The sequence below is a fragment of the Silurus aristotelis genome, assembly GCF_946808225.1.
Source record: "Silurus aristotelis genome assembly, chromosome: 2".
NCBI lineage: Eukaryota > Metazoa > Chordata > Actinopteri > Siluriformes > Siluridae > Silurus > Silurus aristotelis.
Window position 1 is genome coordinate 4,854,996 of NC_139575.1, and position 20,912 is coordinate 4,875,907.

Consider the following 20,912-nt stretch of genomic DNA (forward strand, 5'->3'; position numbering starts at 1 on the left):
TCAGATGAATCATGATGAATCAGATGATCAGATAAATTATGATGAATCAGATGATCAGACGAATCATGATAAATCAGATTAATCATGATGAATCAGATGATCAGATTAATCATGATGAATCAGATAATTTCAGATGATCAGATAAATCATGATGAATCAGATGATCAGACGAATCATGATAAATCAGATTAATCATTATGAATCAGATGATCAGATGAATCATGATGAATCAGATGAATCATGATGAATCAGATGATCAGATAAATCATGATGAATCAGATGATCAGACGAATCATGATAAATCAGATTAATCATGATGAATCAGATGATCAGATGAATAATGATGATTCAGATGATCAGATGAATCATGATGAATCAGATGATCAATTGAATCATGATGAATCATGATGAATCAGATGAATCATGATGAATCAGATGATCAGATGAATCAGATGATCAGATGAATCATGATGAATCAGATGAATCATGATTAATCAGATGATCAATTGAATCATGATGAATCAGATGATCAGATGATCAGATGATCAGATGATCAGATGAATCAGATGATCAGATGAATCATGATCAATCAGATGAATCATGATGAATCAGATGATCAGATGAATCAGATGATCAGATGAACAGATTAATCATGATGAATCAGATGATCAGATGATCAGGTGAATTAGATGATCAGATGAATCATGATTAATCAGATGATCAATTGAATCATGATGAATCAGATGAATCATGATGAATCAGATGATCAGATGAATCAGATGATCAGATGAACAGATGAATCATGATGAATCAGATGATCAGATGAATCATGATGAATCAGATGTTTCCTGTCCAGGCAAATTCACATTTTGCAGCAGGAAAAAAATAACAAAATAAGGGTCACATGTCTATCAGTGGTTGTAAATGAAAAAAGTAATGCTGTAGGAGAATAAAAGTGTGGAAACATTGAGTCTTTTATGGTTTTCGAGAGACACATGCATGTTCCTTTTGTTCCTATGAAAAATACAAGTAATATTACGATTCACTTTGATTCTCAAACATATAAATGTACAGATATTCCACTTTATTTTACAAGCTCTCGGCATTCGTTCATTCTGCTAAAATACTTTGCTGTGCCTCTGGTAAAACGTGTCGAAGATGTTCTAGTTGGAGATTTCTTTGTGATCCAGTTCATCCCAGAGCAGTTAAATAGGATTTAGGTGCGGTGACTGGGCAGGTCAGTCCATGATAGATATCACTCCAGTCGACTGTTCGCTCTCTAAATAGCGCTTACAGAACTTTTCCGTACGCTTCAGCTCATGGTGAAATTGTCCAGATGGAATTGCAATGGTGTTGAAATATGGAATGGTTGCCATGTTGGTTCTTTTCACCTGCAACAACCCTCCAACCTTCTCTGCTTCAGAATCACTGACTTATGTATTCAATACATACGTCAGGCGTCTGGCAGTCACTGAGAAAGTGCTTTAAGTCTCTAGCAATAAATAAATCTACACTGGTACACATGATTACAAACTTAATATAAACTACAACAACTACAACTTTTGAATTCTACAAAGCAAACTTGGAAAGTGCTAATTTAAGTGTTTGAGGAAGATAAAGGTCTTCAACCGTCACTTGAAGATAGTCAGGGATAGTATGTTCAGACATTTAGAAGAAGTTCATTCCACCACCTTGGTGCCAGAACAGAGAAGAGCCTTGAAGTATATTTACCTCTCATTCTGAGAGAAGGTGGTACCAATCGAGCAGTGCTGGAGGATCTCAGACAGCGTGGTGCAGTGCGAGGTGTGATGAGGTCTCTGAGGTAAGATAGTGCTGATCCATTTTTGGCCTTGTAGGAGAGCATCAGTGTTTTAAATCTGATACATGAAGCTACTGGAAGCCAGTGGAAGGAGAAGCAGTGGGGCGGTGTTGGAGAACTTGGGCAGGTTGAACAAGTCGTGAGGAAAAGGTCGGCCAAGCAGTTTAAAACAGCTGTTAAGCTTTTTCATGAACCGTTTATATTATTGTGTTTTCCTTCCTGTAAAAGATTTACCAAAAATATATATTTCAAATCCACAAAAAAACGTAATGTATAGAAACAAACGCAGGGAAAACTTGAGGTCATGTGATGAGGTGAATATCGATGCTTCTGTTAGAGATGATGTATGTGGGAGGTGCAGTTGTGGCTACAGTGAAAGGAGACGTGTTGAATTGTGTTCATTGTGTTTCTTCTTTAGTGATGACCTTCATTCTCACTGTATGAGATCCTGTGTGTGATTCAGCGCTCTGTTTTACTGCGTTTCTCTATAATACTGATGCTTTCTGTAGACGTGGTGGATTAAGAAGAATATACAGTATATATATATATATATATATATATATATATATATATATATATACACACACACACACACACACACAGTGTAAGAAATTTCTTTAGCCACGCCCACCTTTTTTGCGCGCGCAGCACTATACCCATAATGCACCGCTGCCATAGAGAGCGCCATCTTTGTAACGCTGTGCTGGATATCACAAGCTTTCCATTTGTTTGTGTGTTGGGTTTTTTTTTATTTTTAAAACAATAATACATCTAACCTTCGGTTTCGCATGTAAGTGTGCCTTTTTAATTCATTACATAAATACGCAAACGACCGCCGCCTCGTTTCTGTGAGCGTTTTAAACGCGTATCTATTGCGTTTATTTTAGGCGCGAGATATTATACACACACCTGTATTCCGGTTAACGTCCCCTTTTTTCTATTGGAGGGAGTGCCCGAATACGGGTGGTCACGTGGGAATAACGCATGCTAGCTCCGTATGCGTTTAAACCGTTTAAATGAATAAAATTGGCAAAGAATGAAACATGGTGACGAAGTCGGGACGAAGAAATGAGAGATATTTTATACAGCGTGTTACTATAAGCTGGGGATATGTCAGGAATTTGATCTGTGTATTGTTAGCTAGTTATGCTAACCAGCGCGAGGGAATGCGCTAGGCTTTTAGCTGGCGCGTGCACCGCAGACACTTCCGGGTGGCGCACTGACTTCATCATTATTTATTATTAAGAAAATCATTTATGTTAAAGAAAAGTTAAGGAGCGAAATATGTTTTAAGGCTTGCTTTTATTATTCTAATAATAATTTATTTCGACAACTTAGTTTCTGAATATTTAGCTCGAAATTCCCTTAATTCTCTGCGAGTTTGACACCTTGAGCCATGAATTTCCAGGTGGGATTTTCTCCAGGTGTGTGTGTGTGTGTGTGTGTGTGTATGTATGTGTGTGTGTGTGTATATATATATATATATATATAGGGAATTTCGAGCTTTGATCTCAAATCTGATCAAAAATATTTATCTGAAATCTCTTGTCAATTGTCAAAATAATTCCTTTTTACTTATAAATAATTTGTGTAGAATTAATATTTTTGTATTTATTTATTCTTTTTCTGTAAACATCAGGGATGCGTAGCTGATAAGGTATGAAACAGATACGATACGATTCACGAATATTACGATGCAGTGCGATATGATGCTATTCGATCCGGTGTGGTACAGATAGATCACTTTTATTTCTTTGGTTCAGACAGACCGCAAATCATCAATAAAAGAAAGTTACAAAACTCCTTCTGATGTCTAACGCATGGCTTTTTCACAAACGCCTTTGTAGTGGGGAAAGAAAAAAAAAGATGAAATAAAACCAGGTGTTCTTTTTCCTGTTGTGTCTCCAGGAGGCTGCAGCTCTACCTCTGCCATGTTAATCTGTATTCGAAATGAGACACTCAGATAAATCTGGGTTTACTGATGCGAATATGTTCAAGAACTATGAAACCACACACACACACGTGCGCGCAGTGGTGTGAAAAAGTGTTGGCCCCATTCCTGATTTCTTTTTTTTTTTTTTTTGCATGTTTGTCACACTTTAACGTTTCAGATCATCAAACTAATTTAAATATTTGTAAAAGATAACACACATGAACACATGTAGTTTTTAAGTTAAGGTTTTTATTATTGAGGGAAAACAAAATCCAAAACTACATGGCCCAGTGTGAAAAAGGGTTTGAAACTGTGGTTTATCACGCCCAAGTTCAATTTCTCTCGCCACACCCAGGCCTGATTACTGCCACACGTATTCACAATCAAGATATCTCTTAAATAGGACCTGCCTGACAGTTAAGTAGACCAAAAGATCCTCAAAAGCTAGACATCTATCAGAGATCTATCAGTCTGGAAGAAGTTATAAAGACATTTCTAAAGCTTTGGGACTCCAGTTAACCTCAATGGGAGCCATTATTCACAAATGCCAAAAACATGGAACAGTGGAGAAACTTCCCAGGAGTGGCCAGTCAACCAAAATTATCCCAAGAGCACAGCGACGGCTCATCCAAGAGGTCACAAAAGACCCCACAACAACATCCAAAGAACTGCAGCCTCACTTGCCTTAGTTAAGGCTCATCTCAGTTTTGCCAGAAAACATCTTGATGATCCCCAAGACTTTTGGGAAAATACTCTGTGGACTGATGAGACAAAAGTTTTTGGAAGGTGTGTGTCTCATTGCGTCTGTTGTAAAAGGAACACCACATTTCAGAAAGATCATCATACCAACAGTAAAATATGGTGGTGGTAGTGTGATGGTCTGGGGCTGTTTTGCTGCTTCTGGACCTGGAAGACATGTTGTAGGAGAATATCCAGCCATTTGTTCGTGACCTCAAGCTAACAAAATAAAGACTTTGTAGTGGCCCAGTCAAAGTCCTGACCTGAATACTATTGAGATGCTGTGGCATGACCTTAAGGCGGTTCATGCTCAAAAACCCTCCAAAGTGGATAAATTACAACAATTCTACATTTGTGAGTGGAGCAAAATTCCTCCACAGTGCTGAAACAGACTAACTGCAAGTTATTGTAAATGCTTGCCTGCAGTTGTTGCTGCTAAGGGAGGCACAACCAGTTAATAGGTTTAGGGGGGCAAACACTTTTTCACACAGGGAAAGTTGTAGTTTTGGATTTTGTTTCTTCTCGATAATAAAACTGCATGTTGTGTTCACTTGTTTTCTTTTTTACTGATATTTACATTAATTTGATGATCTGAAATATTAGTGTGACAAACCAGAAATCAGGAAGGGGGCAAACACCACTGTGTGTGTGTGTGTGTGTATATATATAATGTGTATGTATTTGTGGGTGTGTGCACGTGCGAGAGAGTGAGTGTGGGGACAAGGTCACACAAATCAGTGTTACTTGTAGTGGTTTTAAAGTGACCTTGTCCCAAAGCAGCTTTATAAAAAATAAATTATGCATGTATTTATTTAACATTTCTAAATGATTCTCTATTAGTTCGTCTCTAACGAGAGAGACAGTGGCAAGGGATAAAATCCCCTCGATAATATGTGAAAAAAACCTCAAGAGGAACTAAACTCAGAAGGGAACCCATCCTCTATTGGGGGCACTGAAATAAGATGGATTTGGACTGTAATATCAACAGTCTACTACACTGGCTCAGGACTGCAGTCTGCATGAAGAACAGTTCTGCATTTAAGAACCGGTCAGAACAGTTGGGCTGCAACGAACGATTATTTTGATACTCGATTAATCAGACTTTTTATTTATTTATTTATTATTTATTGATGTTGCTGCCCTACAGAACAGTTCACCTCAACAGTGATGGAACTGTCATAAATGGACTTTCTGTGTTGAGGATGAGGACCGGTTCCTTTTGTAGTGTTATTTTTTTTGCTCATATCATCTTAGGGAGTTTTTTCTTTCCATGGTTGCCACTGGCTCGCTCATTTTGGCCGAACGTATAGGCATTAATATTTAATTTCTGTAAAGCTGCTTTGGAACAATGTCAATTGTTAAGCACTTTATAAATAAAACTATTGAATTAATATTAATTAATTATCATCCCATCATTGTTAAGGTTATCAACTGTCTCGAGTGTTAAACTGTTCATGGTGATTGTAGCAGACTGTTTATCGTTATGGTTCTTAAATGAACCTCCATAGGATCCTTGTGGAACTCCAAGACTAGCTATGGCACTATAACTAAAACAGAGAGCCAGAAGGTGATATGAGGTACATGATCTATTATCGCCACACCACCGTCTACAAACCTGAGTGAACGCATGATAGTCTGGGGACGACAGCGTCCAAACATCAAGTTCACTAAAACCATGTAGATCTATGAAGCGTAGTGTCAGAAAGCGACAGTGAGCTGTGATTGGTGTAGGAGGAAATGTGATTGTGGTTTAATGTTATTTATTCTCCCTCTGCCAGAACAATGGGGGTGAAGGTGCAACGTCCTCGCTGCTTTTTCGACATCGGCATCGGAAACACTCTCGGTGAGAACTCCGCCTCGCGGAGATTAACGCTCCGGCCAGCGTCTGTGACGACGGTTTGTTTGTTCTACAGCTGATTAACCTTTTGTTGCGTTTTCAGTCGGCCGCGTCGTGTTCGAGCTTTTCTCCGACGCGTGTCCCAAGACGTGCGAAAACTTCCGCTGTCTCTGCACAGGTCAGTGGGACGACTTTCTAATTATATAAAGTGAGATTTTTTTTGCTAAAAAAAAAAAGGGGGCAAGATCTTTATAGCAGGCCACTCAATACACTCAAGATCTTCCACTCCAACCCATGTAGAGGAAGATCTTGAGTGGCCTTCTAGGCCTCCTCACATCACCTATATCACAACCTGACTTTAGCACAAATCTCCACAAGCACACTCCATAATCTAGTAAAACGTCTTTCCAGAAGAATGGAAGTTATTGTAACAGCAAAATAGGAACTAAATGTGGAATGTTCAAAAAGCACACGTCATACTCATGGCCAGGTGTCCACAAACTTTTGAGCATAAAGTGTATATTAAATAACTGCAAACGAGTCGACGCAGATGATTGGATGTTTGAAAACGTACTCATTTTTAAAAGTGGAAAGTGAGTTATTTCCTGGACTGTAAATAAACACGTATTGTGAAAACGTATATAACATATTGTAGAAGTTTTTTGTCCCCTGTACAAAATGTAGTGATATAAATCAGATTTTTGTTATTGCAGGAGAGAAGGGGATTGGGAAGACGACACAGAAACCTTTACACTATAAAGGCTGTCTGATCCACCGGATAGTGAAGGATTTCATGATCCAAGGAGGAGACTTCACTGAAGGTGTGATTATTTTTTTTTTTTTTTTATGTGCTGCTTGTTTGTTCAATTTAGTTATAAAATCTAATTTTTTCCGCAGTAAATAACATTGTTTTGGTTTTGTTCTTTAGGGAATGGCAGAGGTGGAGAATCCATTTACGGCGGATTTTTCGAAGGTATTTCCTTTTGCTTTCTCTTATTTATTAGCCAAGAGATGTCCATGTCCTAATTATTTCCCTTTAACTGCTTATTGGCTGTGTTGAAGAAATAAATCTTAGTTCTGATTGGTCAGGATTTCGTTCCTGTTTTATAACATGAGATTTGACCGTATCGCTTTTGGATATCGTGGGTTTAAACGAGTGAAACACTTGAACAACTTCATCACTCTGGTATTTTAACATCACATCCTCAGGATTTCCATTTTTTCACATTTCTTTTTAAATATATTTTGGACATTGTCCCAAAGCAGCTTTACAGAGAGAGAGGTTTGTATTTGTTTAGTGCCTTTAAAAAACCTTGAGAGAAAACTTAGGTGGCACTGATTTAATATTTTTTTTTTTGTTTTTTGTTTTCTTATGCAGCTAAAACTGTTTATTTATATATATATATATATATATATATATATATATATATATATATATATATATATATATATATATATATATATATATATATATATATATATACACACACACACACACACACACACACACACACACACACACACACACACACACACACACACAGTACAGACCAAAAGTTTGGACACACCTTCTCATTCAAAGAGTTTTCTTTATTTTCATGACTATGAAAATTGTAGATTCACACTGAAGGCATCAAAACTATGAATGAACACATGTGGAATTATATATGGAATTATATACATAACAACAAAGTGTGAAACAACTGAAAAATGTCATATTGTAGGTTCTTCAAAGTAGCCACCTTTTGCTTTGATTACTGCTTTGCACACTCTTGGCATTCTCTTGATGAGCTTCAAGAGGTAGTCACCTGAAATGGTCTTCACTTCACAGGTGTTCCCTGTCAGGTTTAATAAGTGTGATTTCTTGCCTTATAAATGTGTTTGGGACCATCAGTTGTGCTGTGCAGAAGTCAGGTGGATACACAGCTAATAGTCCTACTGAATAGACTGTTAGAATTTGTATTATGGCAAGAAAAAAGCAGCTAAGTACAGAAAAACAAGTGGCCATCATTACTTTAAGAAATGAAGGTCAGTCAGTCCGAAAAATTGGGAAAACTTTGAAAGTGTCCTCAAGTGCAGTCACAAAAACCATCAAGCGCTACAAAGAAACTGGCTCACATGCGGACCGCCCCAGGAAAGGAAGACCAAGAGTCACCTCTGCTGCGGAGGACAAGTTCATCAGAGTCACCAGCCTCAGAAATCGCAGGTTAACAGCAACTCAGATTAGAGACCAGGTCAAAGGCACACAGTTCTAGCAGCAGACACATCTCTACGAGGAGACTGTGTGAATCAGGCCTTCATGGTAGAATATCTGCTAGGAAACCACTGCTAAAGAAAGGCAACAAGCAGAAGAGACTTGTTTGGGCTGAAGAACACAAGGAATGGACATTAGACCAGTGGAAATCTGTGCTTTGGTCTGATGAGTCCAAATTTGAGATCTTTGGTTCCAACCACCGTGTCTTTGTGCGACGCAGAAAAGGTGAACCGATGGACTCTACATGCCTGGTTCCCACCGTGAAGCATGGAGGAGGAGGTGTGATGGTGTGGGGGTGCTTTGCTGGTGACACTGTTGGGGATTTATTCAACATTGAAGGCATACTGAACCAGCATGGCTACCACAGCATCTTGCAGCGGCTCGCTATTCCATCCGGTTTGCGTTTAGTTGGACCATAATTTATTTTTCAACAGTACAATGACCCCAAACACACCTCCAGGCTGTGTAAGGGCTATTTGACCAAGAAGGAGAGTGATTGGGTGCTTGCGCCAGATGACCTGGCCTCCACAGTCACCGGACCTGAACCCAATCGAGATGGTTTAGGGGTGAGCTGGACCGCAGAGTGAAGGCAAAAGGGCCAACAAGTGCCAAGCATCTCTCGGGGAACTCCTTCAAGACTGTTGGAAGACCATTTCAGGTGACTACCTCTTGAAGCTCATCAAGAGAATGCCAAGAGTGTGCAAAACAGTAATCAAAGCAAAAGGTGGCTACTTTGAAGAACCTACAATGACATTTTTCAGTTGTTTCACACTTTGTTGTTATGTATATAATTCCATATATAATTCCACATGTGTTCATTCATAGTTTTGATGCCTTCAGTGTGAATCTACAATTTTCATAGTCATGAAAATAAAGAAAACTCTTTGAATGAGAAGGTGTGTCCAAACTTTTGGTCTGTACTGTACATTATAAAAAAGTTGTTAGTTATCGTTGTAACTCAGTATATGTGTAGAAAATCAGGACTTTCTGTGGGGTCTTAAAAGGTCTAAAATAAAATAAATCAGAAATGTAATCCTTAAAGTCTGTTCTGGGTCTTAAATCATTTTGAACAGGTCTTAATTTTCCAATGTTCATGTGACGCTCCCTCTAACGCTCAGGAAATGCTCTCGCCGCACTTTAGAACGTTTGTTTCTGTGGTGGTGTAGTTCCTTTTTTTGCTCGTGAGAGACATGAAACAGCCAGTCAGATTTCTGTTATTGGTGCAGGAAAAAAATTATCCATTCTTATTGGTGTTAAAGTCTTAAATATGTCTTGTTTAATTTCCTCTCTCTCTCTCTCTCTCTCTCTCTCTCTCTCTCTCTCTCTCTCTCTCTCTCTCTCTCTCTCTCTCTCTCTCTCTCTCTCTCTCTCTCTCTCTCTCTCTCTCTCTCTCTCTCTCTCTCTCTCTGACAGATGAGAGCTTTTCTGTGAAACACAATAAAGAGTTCCTGCTGTCTATGGCGAACCGAGGCAAAGACACCAACGGCTCACAGTTCTTCATGTGAGTCAGAAGACCATCAGTGGGCTGTCGATATACAAGAATAAATTTTTCATCATGTGGTGCAAAAACAATAAAAAAAAAATCTCCTCACTTCAGTTTACATTGATGGTACACGTGCATTTCCACCAAGGTTGTGAAGCTAATAAACCACTGGACCGGTTTTTGTTTTAGGATGTGGTGTTTAAATTGAACCCTTTTGATGCCCACTGCAAACTGGGAGGGAGCTGGTTGTAGTTCAGAAGATTAGCCCAAGTCGAGAGTTGTTTTCAGTGTTTCTACTGATTCTGACTTTGGCTCAGATGTAGTATGTATATATGCAGACCCAGAGTTTGAAGCGAACATGCTGCGTTTGGCTGCGGATGATAGTGAGTCGAGCTACTGATTGAAGGTGATATGATTAGGAGATATGTACGGAATTAGTGCAAACAGAACGAATAGGTGTGGAAGCACCAGAACAGAAACGAGACTCGTTTCGTGTGAGTCTATATTAAGCCCTAGGTGTCATTGGTATGTCTGTCTGGAATCAGACATGTTTTTATTTATTAATCTTTAGGTTAGAAGACGCTTGCTCAGTTTTAGCTCAAGTTCTCAAGAGCAGGAAATAAAATGAACCTCGATTCCTCAGGTGGAAATGCGATAATTTTTTTTTGTTTTTTTGGTAAATACGATGGTTTTCCAGCTCCGAGTGTGTCCAAGGTTCAATTGTGAAGTTGCCAATGATCATGTGATGATTGAACAGGAGATGTGCATTAATCACTGTTTTTGTGTTCATTAGATTTGTATTTACATTCTGCCTCACTGTTTTGTGTCCCTGACCATAGAACTACAAAGCCTACTCCTCATCTGGATGGGTAAGGGGTGTGTGTGTGTGTGTGTGTGTGTGTGTGTGTGTGATATCTATAAATACTCCAATACTGACTAAAATGTGCTAATTTGACCACCTTGTCTTGTTCTGCCCAGAATACATGTGGTGTTTGGTCAGGTGATCTCGGGCCAGGAGGTGATCCGGACCATCGAGAGTCAAAAGACGGACACTAACAGCCGGCCGTACGCCGAGGTCAAGGTGCTCAACTGCGGAGAGCTCATCCCCAAGTCTAAAGGTGCATCAGTTTTTCCCCTCTAGATTAAACCAATTTTGGGATTTAAAAGAAAGGAACCATATTCAGAAATATACGGATTATTTTATGAGTATCTAAAAGCATGTGCGTCTCTGCACTTGATGTGCATGAGCACGTTAACGCCATTGGGCTTCATGCCGGAACGTTCCACTTTTTCCACACTAATGAACTATAACTCCAAAATATAGGAAACGAGTCCCCTTTTTCCTCTCAATAAGCAGAAGACCATTCGATGATGGACCATGTGACCTCGTGCAGTCGATTTGAATTGATGCTCCATTCGACTTCTCTGAGATCTGAATCTGAAACGACATCATATTTGACTATTAGTCTGTCAATTGATTTAAAGCCGATACCTGTCAACTGTGTAACTCGATTAAAAGTATCGAGTGCTGGTTGCTTTATTGTCCTGTTCCAGCATGAGAATTGAGGCGTCCTCGCTTTCTGTCAAGCAGAATGGAAATTTGTAAGTTATTTTGAATTGAAAACAAATCTATTGTTTTGTTTTTAAAATGTTGGGGATAAACATGGCAACAGAGGATAAACCTTAAAACCTTGTTTACTTAATATTTATTTTATTTTTAACTCCCTTTGACAAGACTATATTATTTGGTATTAGAAGTGACAGCTTGATGGTGCTGGGATTTGATCTCACAACCTTCTGGTTAAAGTCCAACATCTTAATGTCTGAGCTTGCACTTTTCTGAAGCGGATGTGTCGATTTAAATTTCACCTCTTTGGCAGATGCCTTTATTCAGAGTGACTTTCAGCTGAGCAGATGAGGGTTAAGGGCCCTGCTTAAGGGCCCCGGAGTGGCTGTTTGTGTTGGGATTCAACGTCCTAATCACTCAGCTCCCACTTTCCTAAAAAATGGATTTCATTATCATTTATCCTTTTCACAATTACAAGTTTCTGACTAATCAGAAAACAGAATTCATGAAGCATACTTTTCATTCACATTTATGACATTTGGCAGACACCCTCATCTACAGTGACTTGCACCTGAGCAGTTACAGGTTAAGGACCCAGAGTGGCAGCTTGGTGATGCTGGGATCTGATCCTACGACCCCTTTGATTAGAATTCAATGTCCTAGCCGCTTATCACTCCCCTGAAAAGAGTGTAAATTTAATATAGTGATTTATGGCATAGGACACATGCCTTCATCCAGAGTGACTTACAATGATCTCATGTATGCAACTGAGCAGGTGGGCCTTGCTCAAGGGCCCAGTAGCGGCAGCTTGATGATACTTGGATTTGAACTTCTAATCAAAGTAGTGAGGTCAACGTCTTATCCACCGAGCTACCACTTTCCTGAAGAGGAGTGTGTTATTCCTTTCCCCTGTCATGTGTATAGCCCTGATGCTAACATGGTGTAAAAACCTAATAATTATAAACTAACACAGTTAGAAGGTCTGACTTTCTGACCAATCGGAAAACAGAATTCAAACCCTTACAGCGATCTCATCTATACTACTGAGCAGGTGAGGGGTACTAAAGGACCCAACAATTGAATCTTGGTGGTGCTGGGACTTGAATTCCAATCGAGCTATACATTTCCCCTTTACAGTAATTCTGAAACCAGAACGACCCACATCAGAATATCAGTAGCAACAAAGTCTTTCTTTAAGATTCCGGTCACTCTTCTTGAGTTTAAAACGGAGTAATCACTCTTTTTGAGTGTGTGTATAAATTTGTTTATCTTTGCTTATGCCAGCCAAGAAGGAGAAGAAGAAGAAAAAGCACTCATCCAGCGAGAGCAGCGAGGACTCTTCGTCCTCCTCCGAGTCTTCTGACGAGTCCGAGGAGTCTGACAAGGAGGACAAGAAGCACAAGAAAAAACACAAGAAGGAGCAGAAGAAAAAGAAGAAGGAGCAGAAACACAAGAAGAAAAAGGAAAAGGGGTCAGTATGATACTCTGTATTTCTGTACTTTGTACATAGACATCACACACTGGCTGGTTTGAGTCCAAGGAGCTTCGTTCCCAGACGTTGCTTTTTAATTGCTGTTACTTATGTCTTTAGGTCAGACGAGGAAGAGGGAGAAGAAGCAAAAGAGGTGGAGGCTCAGCAGCCGGTTCCGTCTGTCCGCCCAGACGAAGTCCCGCCCATCCCAGAGAACCGCTTCCTGATGAGGCGCAGTCCACAGCCTCAGCCTAAAGAGGAACAGGGGAAGGACAAACACAAGGAGAATCCTGGGAAAGAGCGGCAGAGGGAGAGGGACAGAGAACGAGACCGTGAGAGGGACAGGGAGAGGTGTGTTATAACAAAATATATATATATATATATGTATGTATGTATGTATGTATGTATATGTATATATATATGTATGTATGTATGTATATGTATATGTATATGTATATATATATATATATATATATATATATATATATATGAGACAATTCTTTGACTTTCTCTTTTTAGACCGGGAATATTTTCAGAAACATTTGTGTGTTTTCCAAGTTTCTCTTTGTTTCTGTCTTTCTTTCTCTCTGTCAGTCTCTGGGTCTGTCAATGTCCATATGTAGTAATGCTCCTTTAGATCTGTTGTGTAAACAAACGGCGCTGTGTTTCAGACCCTTGATGAACTCACGACCCAATCGACCCCGTCTGGTAATGACCCGATCCGGCCGGAGAATTAAAGGAAGAGGACCCAGGGTGAGAACTGTGTGATATGAAGTTTAGCCATAGGAACCTACCAACTATAATGAAACAGGATCTTATGGGTAGAATAAAAAAGATAAAACTCCTATGGCATCTGGTTCGAAAAAATACATTATACATAAAGCAATCTATTTTTAATGGATGGATTAAGAGATAGATGGCGGGATAGATGGATGGCTGGCAGACCAAATGACAGATTATACTGTGTAATCGGATAAATGGATCGGTAGGTAGAGAGGAAGGTGGATAGATAGACGGAGAGAGAGAGAGGGAGGGATAGCTAGATAAAGGGATAGATGAAGAGAGAATCCGATAGACAGACCAAATGATTGACTGAATGATTGACAGGTATAATTAGAGAGACCGACAGATAGATGTAGGAAGGAAAAGCAGCTAACAAGCACTTAACACCTCTGGGAACAGCTACGTTCACAAATAAAAAAAAAAGTCACCAGTCACTGTACTATGAAGTCATCAATAGGTGTTTCCTCTACTTGGATCACTTCTACCGATACACTCCATGTCCCGCCTCTGCACATGACCAAACCATGCCAATCACAACTCTTGTCACCTTGTCACCAAAACGTCCTACATCCACAGATCCTATCAACTACTTTCTAATCCCGTCCATCCTCATCACTCCCGATGAACATCTTCAACTCTGCTACCTCCAGCGCCACCTCCTGTCTTTGTCAAATTGAATCTGAATTACCACTGATGGATAGAAATGTAGTTAGTGATTCTGCACTGTACTGGAACTAGTATGACTTTCTGCTTAGTCTGTGTTTTTACCTCCATAATAAAAGGCACCAGTTGTAAAAGCAGTATAATGTCTGATCTTTTGAATATAATATTTGAATGCTTGATTTTTAGAAGTGAACTGTTTTTCTTTGAACAAATTTGTTCCAAATTAAGTCCCCTTTCTCTCCCGTTTACTTTCTCTTCCCCCTCCCTCTGTGTAGCGCTATCGGACTCCGTCGCGCTCTCGCTCTCGGTCCTGGGATCGTTTCCGGCGTAGCGAGACTCCTCCACATTGGAGGTTGGAGATGCAGAGGACCCAAAAAGCCAAACCCAATTCACAGACCACGCAGGAGCGCTGGATCAAAGGAGACAAGTACGTTTATCACACGCCCTTACGTTCAGCACACAAGGTTTTTAAACTGAAGTGTTAAATCGAGTTTTATTTCTCACACACACACACACACACACACACACGCATAGTACGACGTAGTGAAATGCGTCTTACAACTGTCCAACATGCGAATAGAAATATAACAATCAATATAGAAAAATATTCAAGATATAGTAAATATAAAGAGTATGTGGAGTATAATGGGTATTAAATGGAAGTATATAGGGAGATGTATGGAAGGAAATAAACTCATAAAAAATTATTTTTTTTTCTGATTTTGTTAAGCAGCCTGATTCCACAATCATTTGATTATCCTCTGCTCAGTACCCCCTCATGACAAAGTAAAAACAGGATTCAAAAAAATGTTTCATACCCTTTACCTCAGTTGTTAGGTGAAGCACCTTTTGACAGCAATGTCGCAACTAAGCTTTGCTCACTTAAACTGGGGAATCTTCGGCCCTTCTTTATTGGCAAATGCTCTCAAGCGGAGTCGGGTTGTATAGGGTTTGTCAGTGGACAAAATTGAAGGTCTCTCCAGAGATGTTCAATAGGGTTCAAATCAGGACTCTTTTTTTTTTTTAGACATTTTTTTTAATTTTCCGAATGCGCTTTACACGCACTGGGTCTGAAATACAGATTCCCAGTCGTCTAGACGTCTCAATTAGTCAAAATCGCTCAAATCCTTACGCTTATGACATTTTGTCCTCAAAGTCGATGTGCTAAAAGCTTTTTAGCACTTTGAGGACAAAATGTTCATCTGCTGCCTAATAAATTATAATCCACCCACTAACAGGTGCCCTGATGAAGAGATCATCAGTGTTCTTCACTTCAGCAGATATAATGCCATGTTATGCCTGTGGGTCAGACTGCGGTGATGTGTATTGGATCAAATGAATAGATTGATTTAATTTGTCAGCTCCCATGTTTCAGATCATGGTTTAAGTGTGTGGTCACACGCTTAGATCCTTCCCAGAGTGTTGCTCAGTCGCAGTCGTCGTTTGACACTTTGATTGAAGTAAAAAGTTGAAGCCGTGCTTGAAGCACGTTGTACACGTGTACTGGATGTTACTCGTTTCAGTATTGGTATAGACTTGTACTCATACAGTCGTAGTCTTTGTAATATAACAGTTACTGTGCTTCGGTCTGTTGCAGAGGGGACGTCTCGCAGGAGAAGACGGACACCACCGAGCAGCCGGAGAGAGAGAAAGCAGACGCCGAGCAGCCGCGAGAGAGGAAGGACTCCGAGCGAGAAAGAAAAGGCACCAAGAGGAACAAATCGAACAGTCCGGATAAAGGACGAGAGAAGAAAAGCGGCAGACACCGTTCCAAGAGCCAGGAGAGGGACAAACGGAAAAAAACAGACGGCGAGGAGGAGAAACGAAAGGGGCGCAGTCGCAGCAAGAGCAAGGAGAAGAAAGAAGAGGAGGACCAGAAACGCAGCAAGAGCAAGGAGAAGAAAGAAGAGGAGGACCAGAAACGCAGCAAAATAGACGACAAAAAGGGCCAACCGAGCAGCAAGGACAGGAAAGATAAAGAGGCGAGAAAGGACCGAGAGGACAGCAAGAGCAAGGAACGGCCTAAGCAGCCCGAGAGAGACGCAAAGGACAAGCGGGACGATTCCAAAAAGACTAAGAACGGAGAGACTCGACGTGAAAGATCTAGGAGCCGAGAGAAGGAGCGTGACGCGAAGAGACGTTCCAGGTCTCGGTCGAGGTCCAGATCGAGAGGACGTGGCAGACGAGACAGGTCACGCAATAGAGGACAGGGCAAGAGGCGAAGCAGCAGCCGAGACAGGAAGTCACGTCGATCTAAAAGCAGGGATCAGCGAGACCGAGGCAGAGAGCAAGCACGAGACCGAGAGGACGGAGAGAAAAAGAAAAACGACGTAAAACCAGACGAAGCGAAAGGCAAAGAGAGTCGGGCGAGAGACTTGAGCTCCAAAGAGCGGCCCAGTCAGACACGGCGGAGCAGAGAAAGAAGCGCAAAGCGGAGACGTGCGAGAAGCAGCAGCTCAGACAGCGAGACGGACAAACGCAAAAAAAGAGGGAAAAGCCCGAGCCCCAAAAGCAGAGAGCGAGCAAAAGACGAATCACGCAACCCCAAGAAGGATCACAAGAACGACAAAAAGGACTCGAGCTCCAGCGACAGTGACTGAACCCGACCATGAACCTCCACGTCTTCTGAACACCCCGTCGAGTCAACAGCGCCACCTATCACCACGCCGGTCCAAGATGGACTTATTTTATTTTAATTTTCACTCTCTCCTTCCCTTAAACTTGGATTTATTTTCTATTTTATCCCAAATGTAGAATAGAAGGTTTAATTACGGACATCGTGTAACTAACAAGTAATTTTGCAAATCGTATCTTTTTTTTCTTTCTTTTTTTTTTTTAACACTCGCTCCGAGGAAAGACTTGAATGCTTTAGTTGCCCGAAAACCAACCCAAAAGTGGCACAATAGATAAAATAGATATAGAGAGTTGATTGGCTAGTACAGGAAATGGACACAAAGGATGTAAATTCCCACCAAGAGGCCAAAGAGTGTGTGAGGCAGCACTAATTAAAAGTAGAGGAAGTTCAGGACCAATGATTTAAAGCTCTAGTGTAGACTCTATAGTCCTTAAATCACAAGGAAAGTCTGGATTGAGAGTAAAACTGAATATTAGATACAATATCCGAGGCTCGTATTTAAACGCCGCTGTGACGTTTTTGCGGGGTTTCCTCGTCTTGATGTAAAAATAATCGAAATTGAATTGTACCGCCGAGGTAGCTGGAGAGTTTTCGACATCTTTGCTACGCCCGTTATTTGTTTGTTTTTTTCCGGTGGGGGTTTCCCTTCCTGCTGTATACCTGTATATCCTTTGCATGCTGAATACCCCAACCTGTTTGTAGTGCAGCGGGTGGTCTGATTTATCAGTATGCGCGATAAACATTTCAAGCATCGAGGTCGATCACGTTGCTGTAATTCACGTCCTCGTTTTTGTTGAACAAGAGAAGAAACACTGCCAGTTTGAACTTTGCTGAGGCTACGTGTCCATTTTTCAGAACTGCGAATAGAAACCCAGGTCACACCGCTTCTTCCGCCTCCGTCGCTCAGTTTTACCGCTCGTTTGTTTAATAACGCGGTTCCACAGCGTAGCGGTTCCATTCCAAGTTCAAGTGCATGAGTGTGTATTTAAAGAAAGGATTTTAATTACTTGTTGGTTTCATTGTTCCATTAAACTAAGGAAGCAAATATGAGACTCAAAACTCACCCGGTTTCATTCGGATGATTGTGAAGAAGTAAAAATTTATCATTTGGATTTCTATTGTTATCTCGGCTCCGGTTCATCTCTAAATAGCTGATCATGTCCCAAAGGTGAGCGATTTCAGCCCTCGTGGATTTTATTCGAGTTTTTTTTGGTTCTGATGTCCTATTGTACGTACACGAAGGCCAGCAGCCACGTCGGCATTATGCAGGTCGGACCGAAATTGGATTTTTTTTTTTCTTTTCTTTGTGCTACAAAGCCAAGAGGGCGTGACAGGTTTTTCGAAGTTAACTGTCGCAGTCTTGTTTTTCTGTTTTTTTTTTTTTTGTTTGTTTTTTTTTTCCCCCCCTTCATTTTCTCCTTGCTGTTTCACAGGAGCTATATCTTAAACGGCATATGATGTTAGTTCGCATAAAAGGAACGCTCCCCCACTCCGAGGTCCTACACTTTTCACGTTTCTGTTCTACTCAGTGTTTAGTGTGAGCCAGGAGGGGAATTTCCATTTTTGGAGTTTTATATGGGGTTTTATGTTTGTAATAATGTCCACATACGAGTGTCGGTTCTGATTGAAAATTAAAACCCGATTCTAAAAATATCTCTGTGTGACATTCTTATTTCTGTGTGTTGAACATATGATTATTCCTTCACAGTAAATCCATCAAATAGTACCTCCTGATTTGGTGTCTGAACGTTTTGTTTGTCCAAAAAAAAACAAAAAACATGACACTGTGTCCCTGTACTGCACATGAGCAAAACGTTTATTTACTTTTCGGCTCTTTAAAGCATTACGCCATTGATTCATTGTTTTCGAAAGCCTCCGTTTTCACGGTCCACATTGCGACACAAAAACTGCACTTTTCTTTGCCTGACGTCTTGGTGTGGATAGAAAGTTCAAAAACAGAAAAATATGCATTTTTAAACAAATTCCTTTTCTTGACTGACTGAAGAGGAAGCATATGGTATTCTGGTATTCTGTGGTTGAGCGCATCTAACTTACCTGTCTGTTTTACCACCATGAGATTTGATATGATTTAAAGAACAAAAACGGTACCAATGTCGACACATTTAAATAGGTTATACACCATGGCAGGTTTACCTTAGATTTAGCCTGCATTTGTGGATGACAGGTTTGTGTGTTCACAGACAATGACTTCTGGAGGTGTTAATGAGCCCATGCAGTGGTTTTGCATTACAGAATCATGACTGGTTTAAATGCCGTGCCGCCTGAGTGCCCAAAAATTTACAAGCATCCAATATAAATTCTTATCCCTTGTGTACTCCAGATTCTTAGAAACATTTGATATTATGTAGAGTAAATGATACGAGAAAACTTTAATGAACATGTTAAACATTTCTGAAATTGTTCCACAATTTGTAGACAGTCTTTCACAGATTGGTAAAGTTCTGCCCTTCTTTACGTCTTCAGTATCTCAATAACCAATTAGATCCCATCAGAGCATAAACAAAGTGCCAGAAACCTTTACAAACAGTTGGAACTGAAGATAAAGAAAGGTGAGTCTCTCACCACATTGCAATTTGTTGATCTTGTTGACTATTTAGTATTAGTAGCATTTGCCACACTAAAATGAAAAACTATTTGTGATGGCGAATAGTCGAGGATTTAATGTTTCAATAAGAAGAGTCTGATTCGAATACCAATGAAACAAGGATCAATAAGGTAATATACAGCATATTAAGATTACTATACTGTGTGTGTATATAAATAATTTAAACATTTATAAACTGCATATTTATATGTAGTAAGCAGTAAACAGTTTTCTTCTAGTCATCAATTCTTACATTTTAAATATATAAAATTTTTACATTTAATTTCTCATGTTCTGAAACCCTACACACTCACCCTGAAGCTTGTTGCCAAAGAGTGAATATTTGTTCTTATGAGTGGATTTTGACAGTCAGGAGCCAAACAGTTCACACTTTCTGCCAATGTTTAATGTTATGAATAACATCCATGCATTTACATTTCCTACATTTGGCAGATGCGACTTAACCAGAGCGACTTACATTTATCTCATTCATACAACTGATCAACTATGGGGTTAAGGGCCATGCTCAGGGGCCAAAGAGTGGCAGCGTGGTGTGGTTGTGATTTGTACCTTCAGATGCAAAGTCCAATGCTTTAACCACTAAGCTCCCACCTCCGAACAGGCATAGAGGTCAGTTAACAGTTTTAGCCCAGTAGCCACCATCATCATTCTAGAGTGAGCATTTATTATTATTACTTCATTTATTTTAAGTAAATATTTTTCTATAATCATTTTCCATATTAATGCTGTAATGATGCCTATTGTATTTAGAAGGTTGGGATGAGTACGCTTAGCCACACACTCATTATTTATATTTGTAGGATTATTATTTGCTCTTCTCTGTAAATGCATTGCATAGTGTCAGGATCGTGGATCTGGAAGATATCACATCCACTCGTCCCTGTTCCTCCTCATCTTGATTAGCAACTGTGTATGTAGCTTCAGCTTTTACAGTGTGTATTTTCTCAGGTTTGTCTTTTCATGCTCATTTGCAGTTGTTGGGTCTTTGTTCATGTTTTAAGTAATTGTGTGGTTTATTTATATTGTTAGTGTTTAATGTTCTGCTAATAAAGAAAGTTCCTGCACTCATATCTGCCTTTCCTTGTGTTTCATGACTTATATAA

The 20,912-nt window shown here is 39.9% G+C and overlaps 1 protein-coding gene across 2 annotated transcripts; it reads left to right on the forward strand.

Moving 5' to 3' along the window:
* Nucleotides 1–2,458: 2,458 nt before the first annotated feature.
* ppig (peptidylprolyl isomerase G (cyclophilin G)) lies at nt 2,459–17,378 on the forward strand. Of its 2 annotated transcripts, XM_083561274.1 has the most exons (14): nt 2,459–2,609; nt 6,269–6,333; nt 6,431–6,505; nt 7,041–7,148; nt 7,256–7,300; nt 9,995–10,082; nt 10,904–10,933; nt 11,043–11,182; nt 12,916–13,102; nt 13,223–13,453; nt 13,774–13,855; nt 14,824–14,975; nt 16,146–16,386; nt 16,429–17,378. In XM_083561274.1, the coding sequence occupies exons 2-14, from the start codon at nt 6,273–6,275 to the stop codon at nt 17,146–17,148; spliced, it is 2,160 nt and encodes a 719-aa protein (XP_083417400.1). In that variant the 5' UTR covers nt 2,459–2,609; nt 6,269–6,272; the 3' UTR covers nt 17,149–17,378. The 2 variants fall into 2 exon arrangements, with proteins under 2 accessions (XP_083417400.1, XP_083417399.1); XM_083561273.1 differs by having other exon boundaries at nt 16,146–17,378.
* Nucleotides 17,379–20,912: the final 3,534 nt, after the last annotated feature.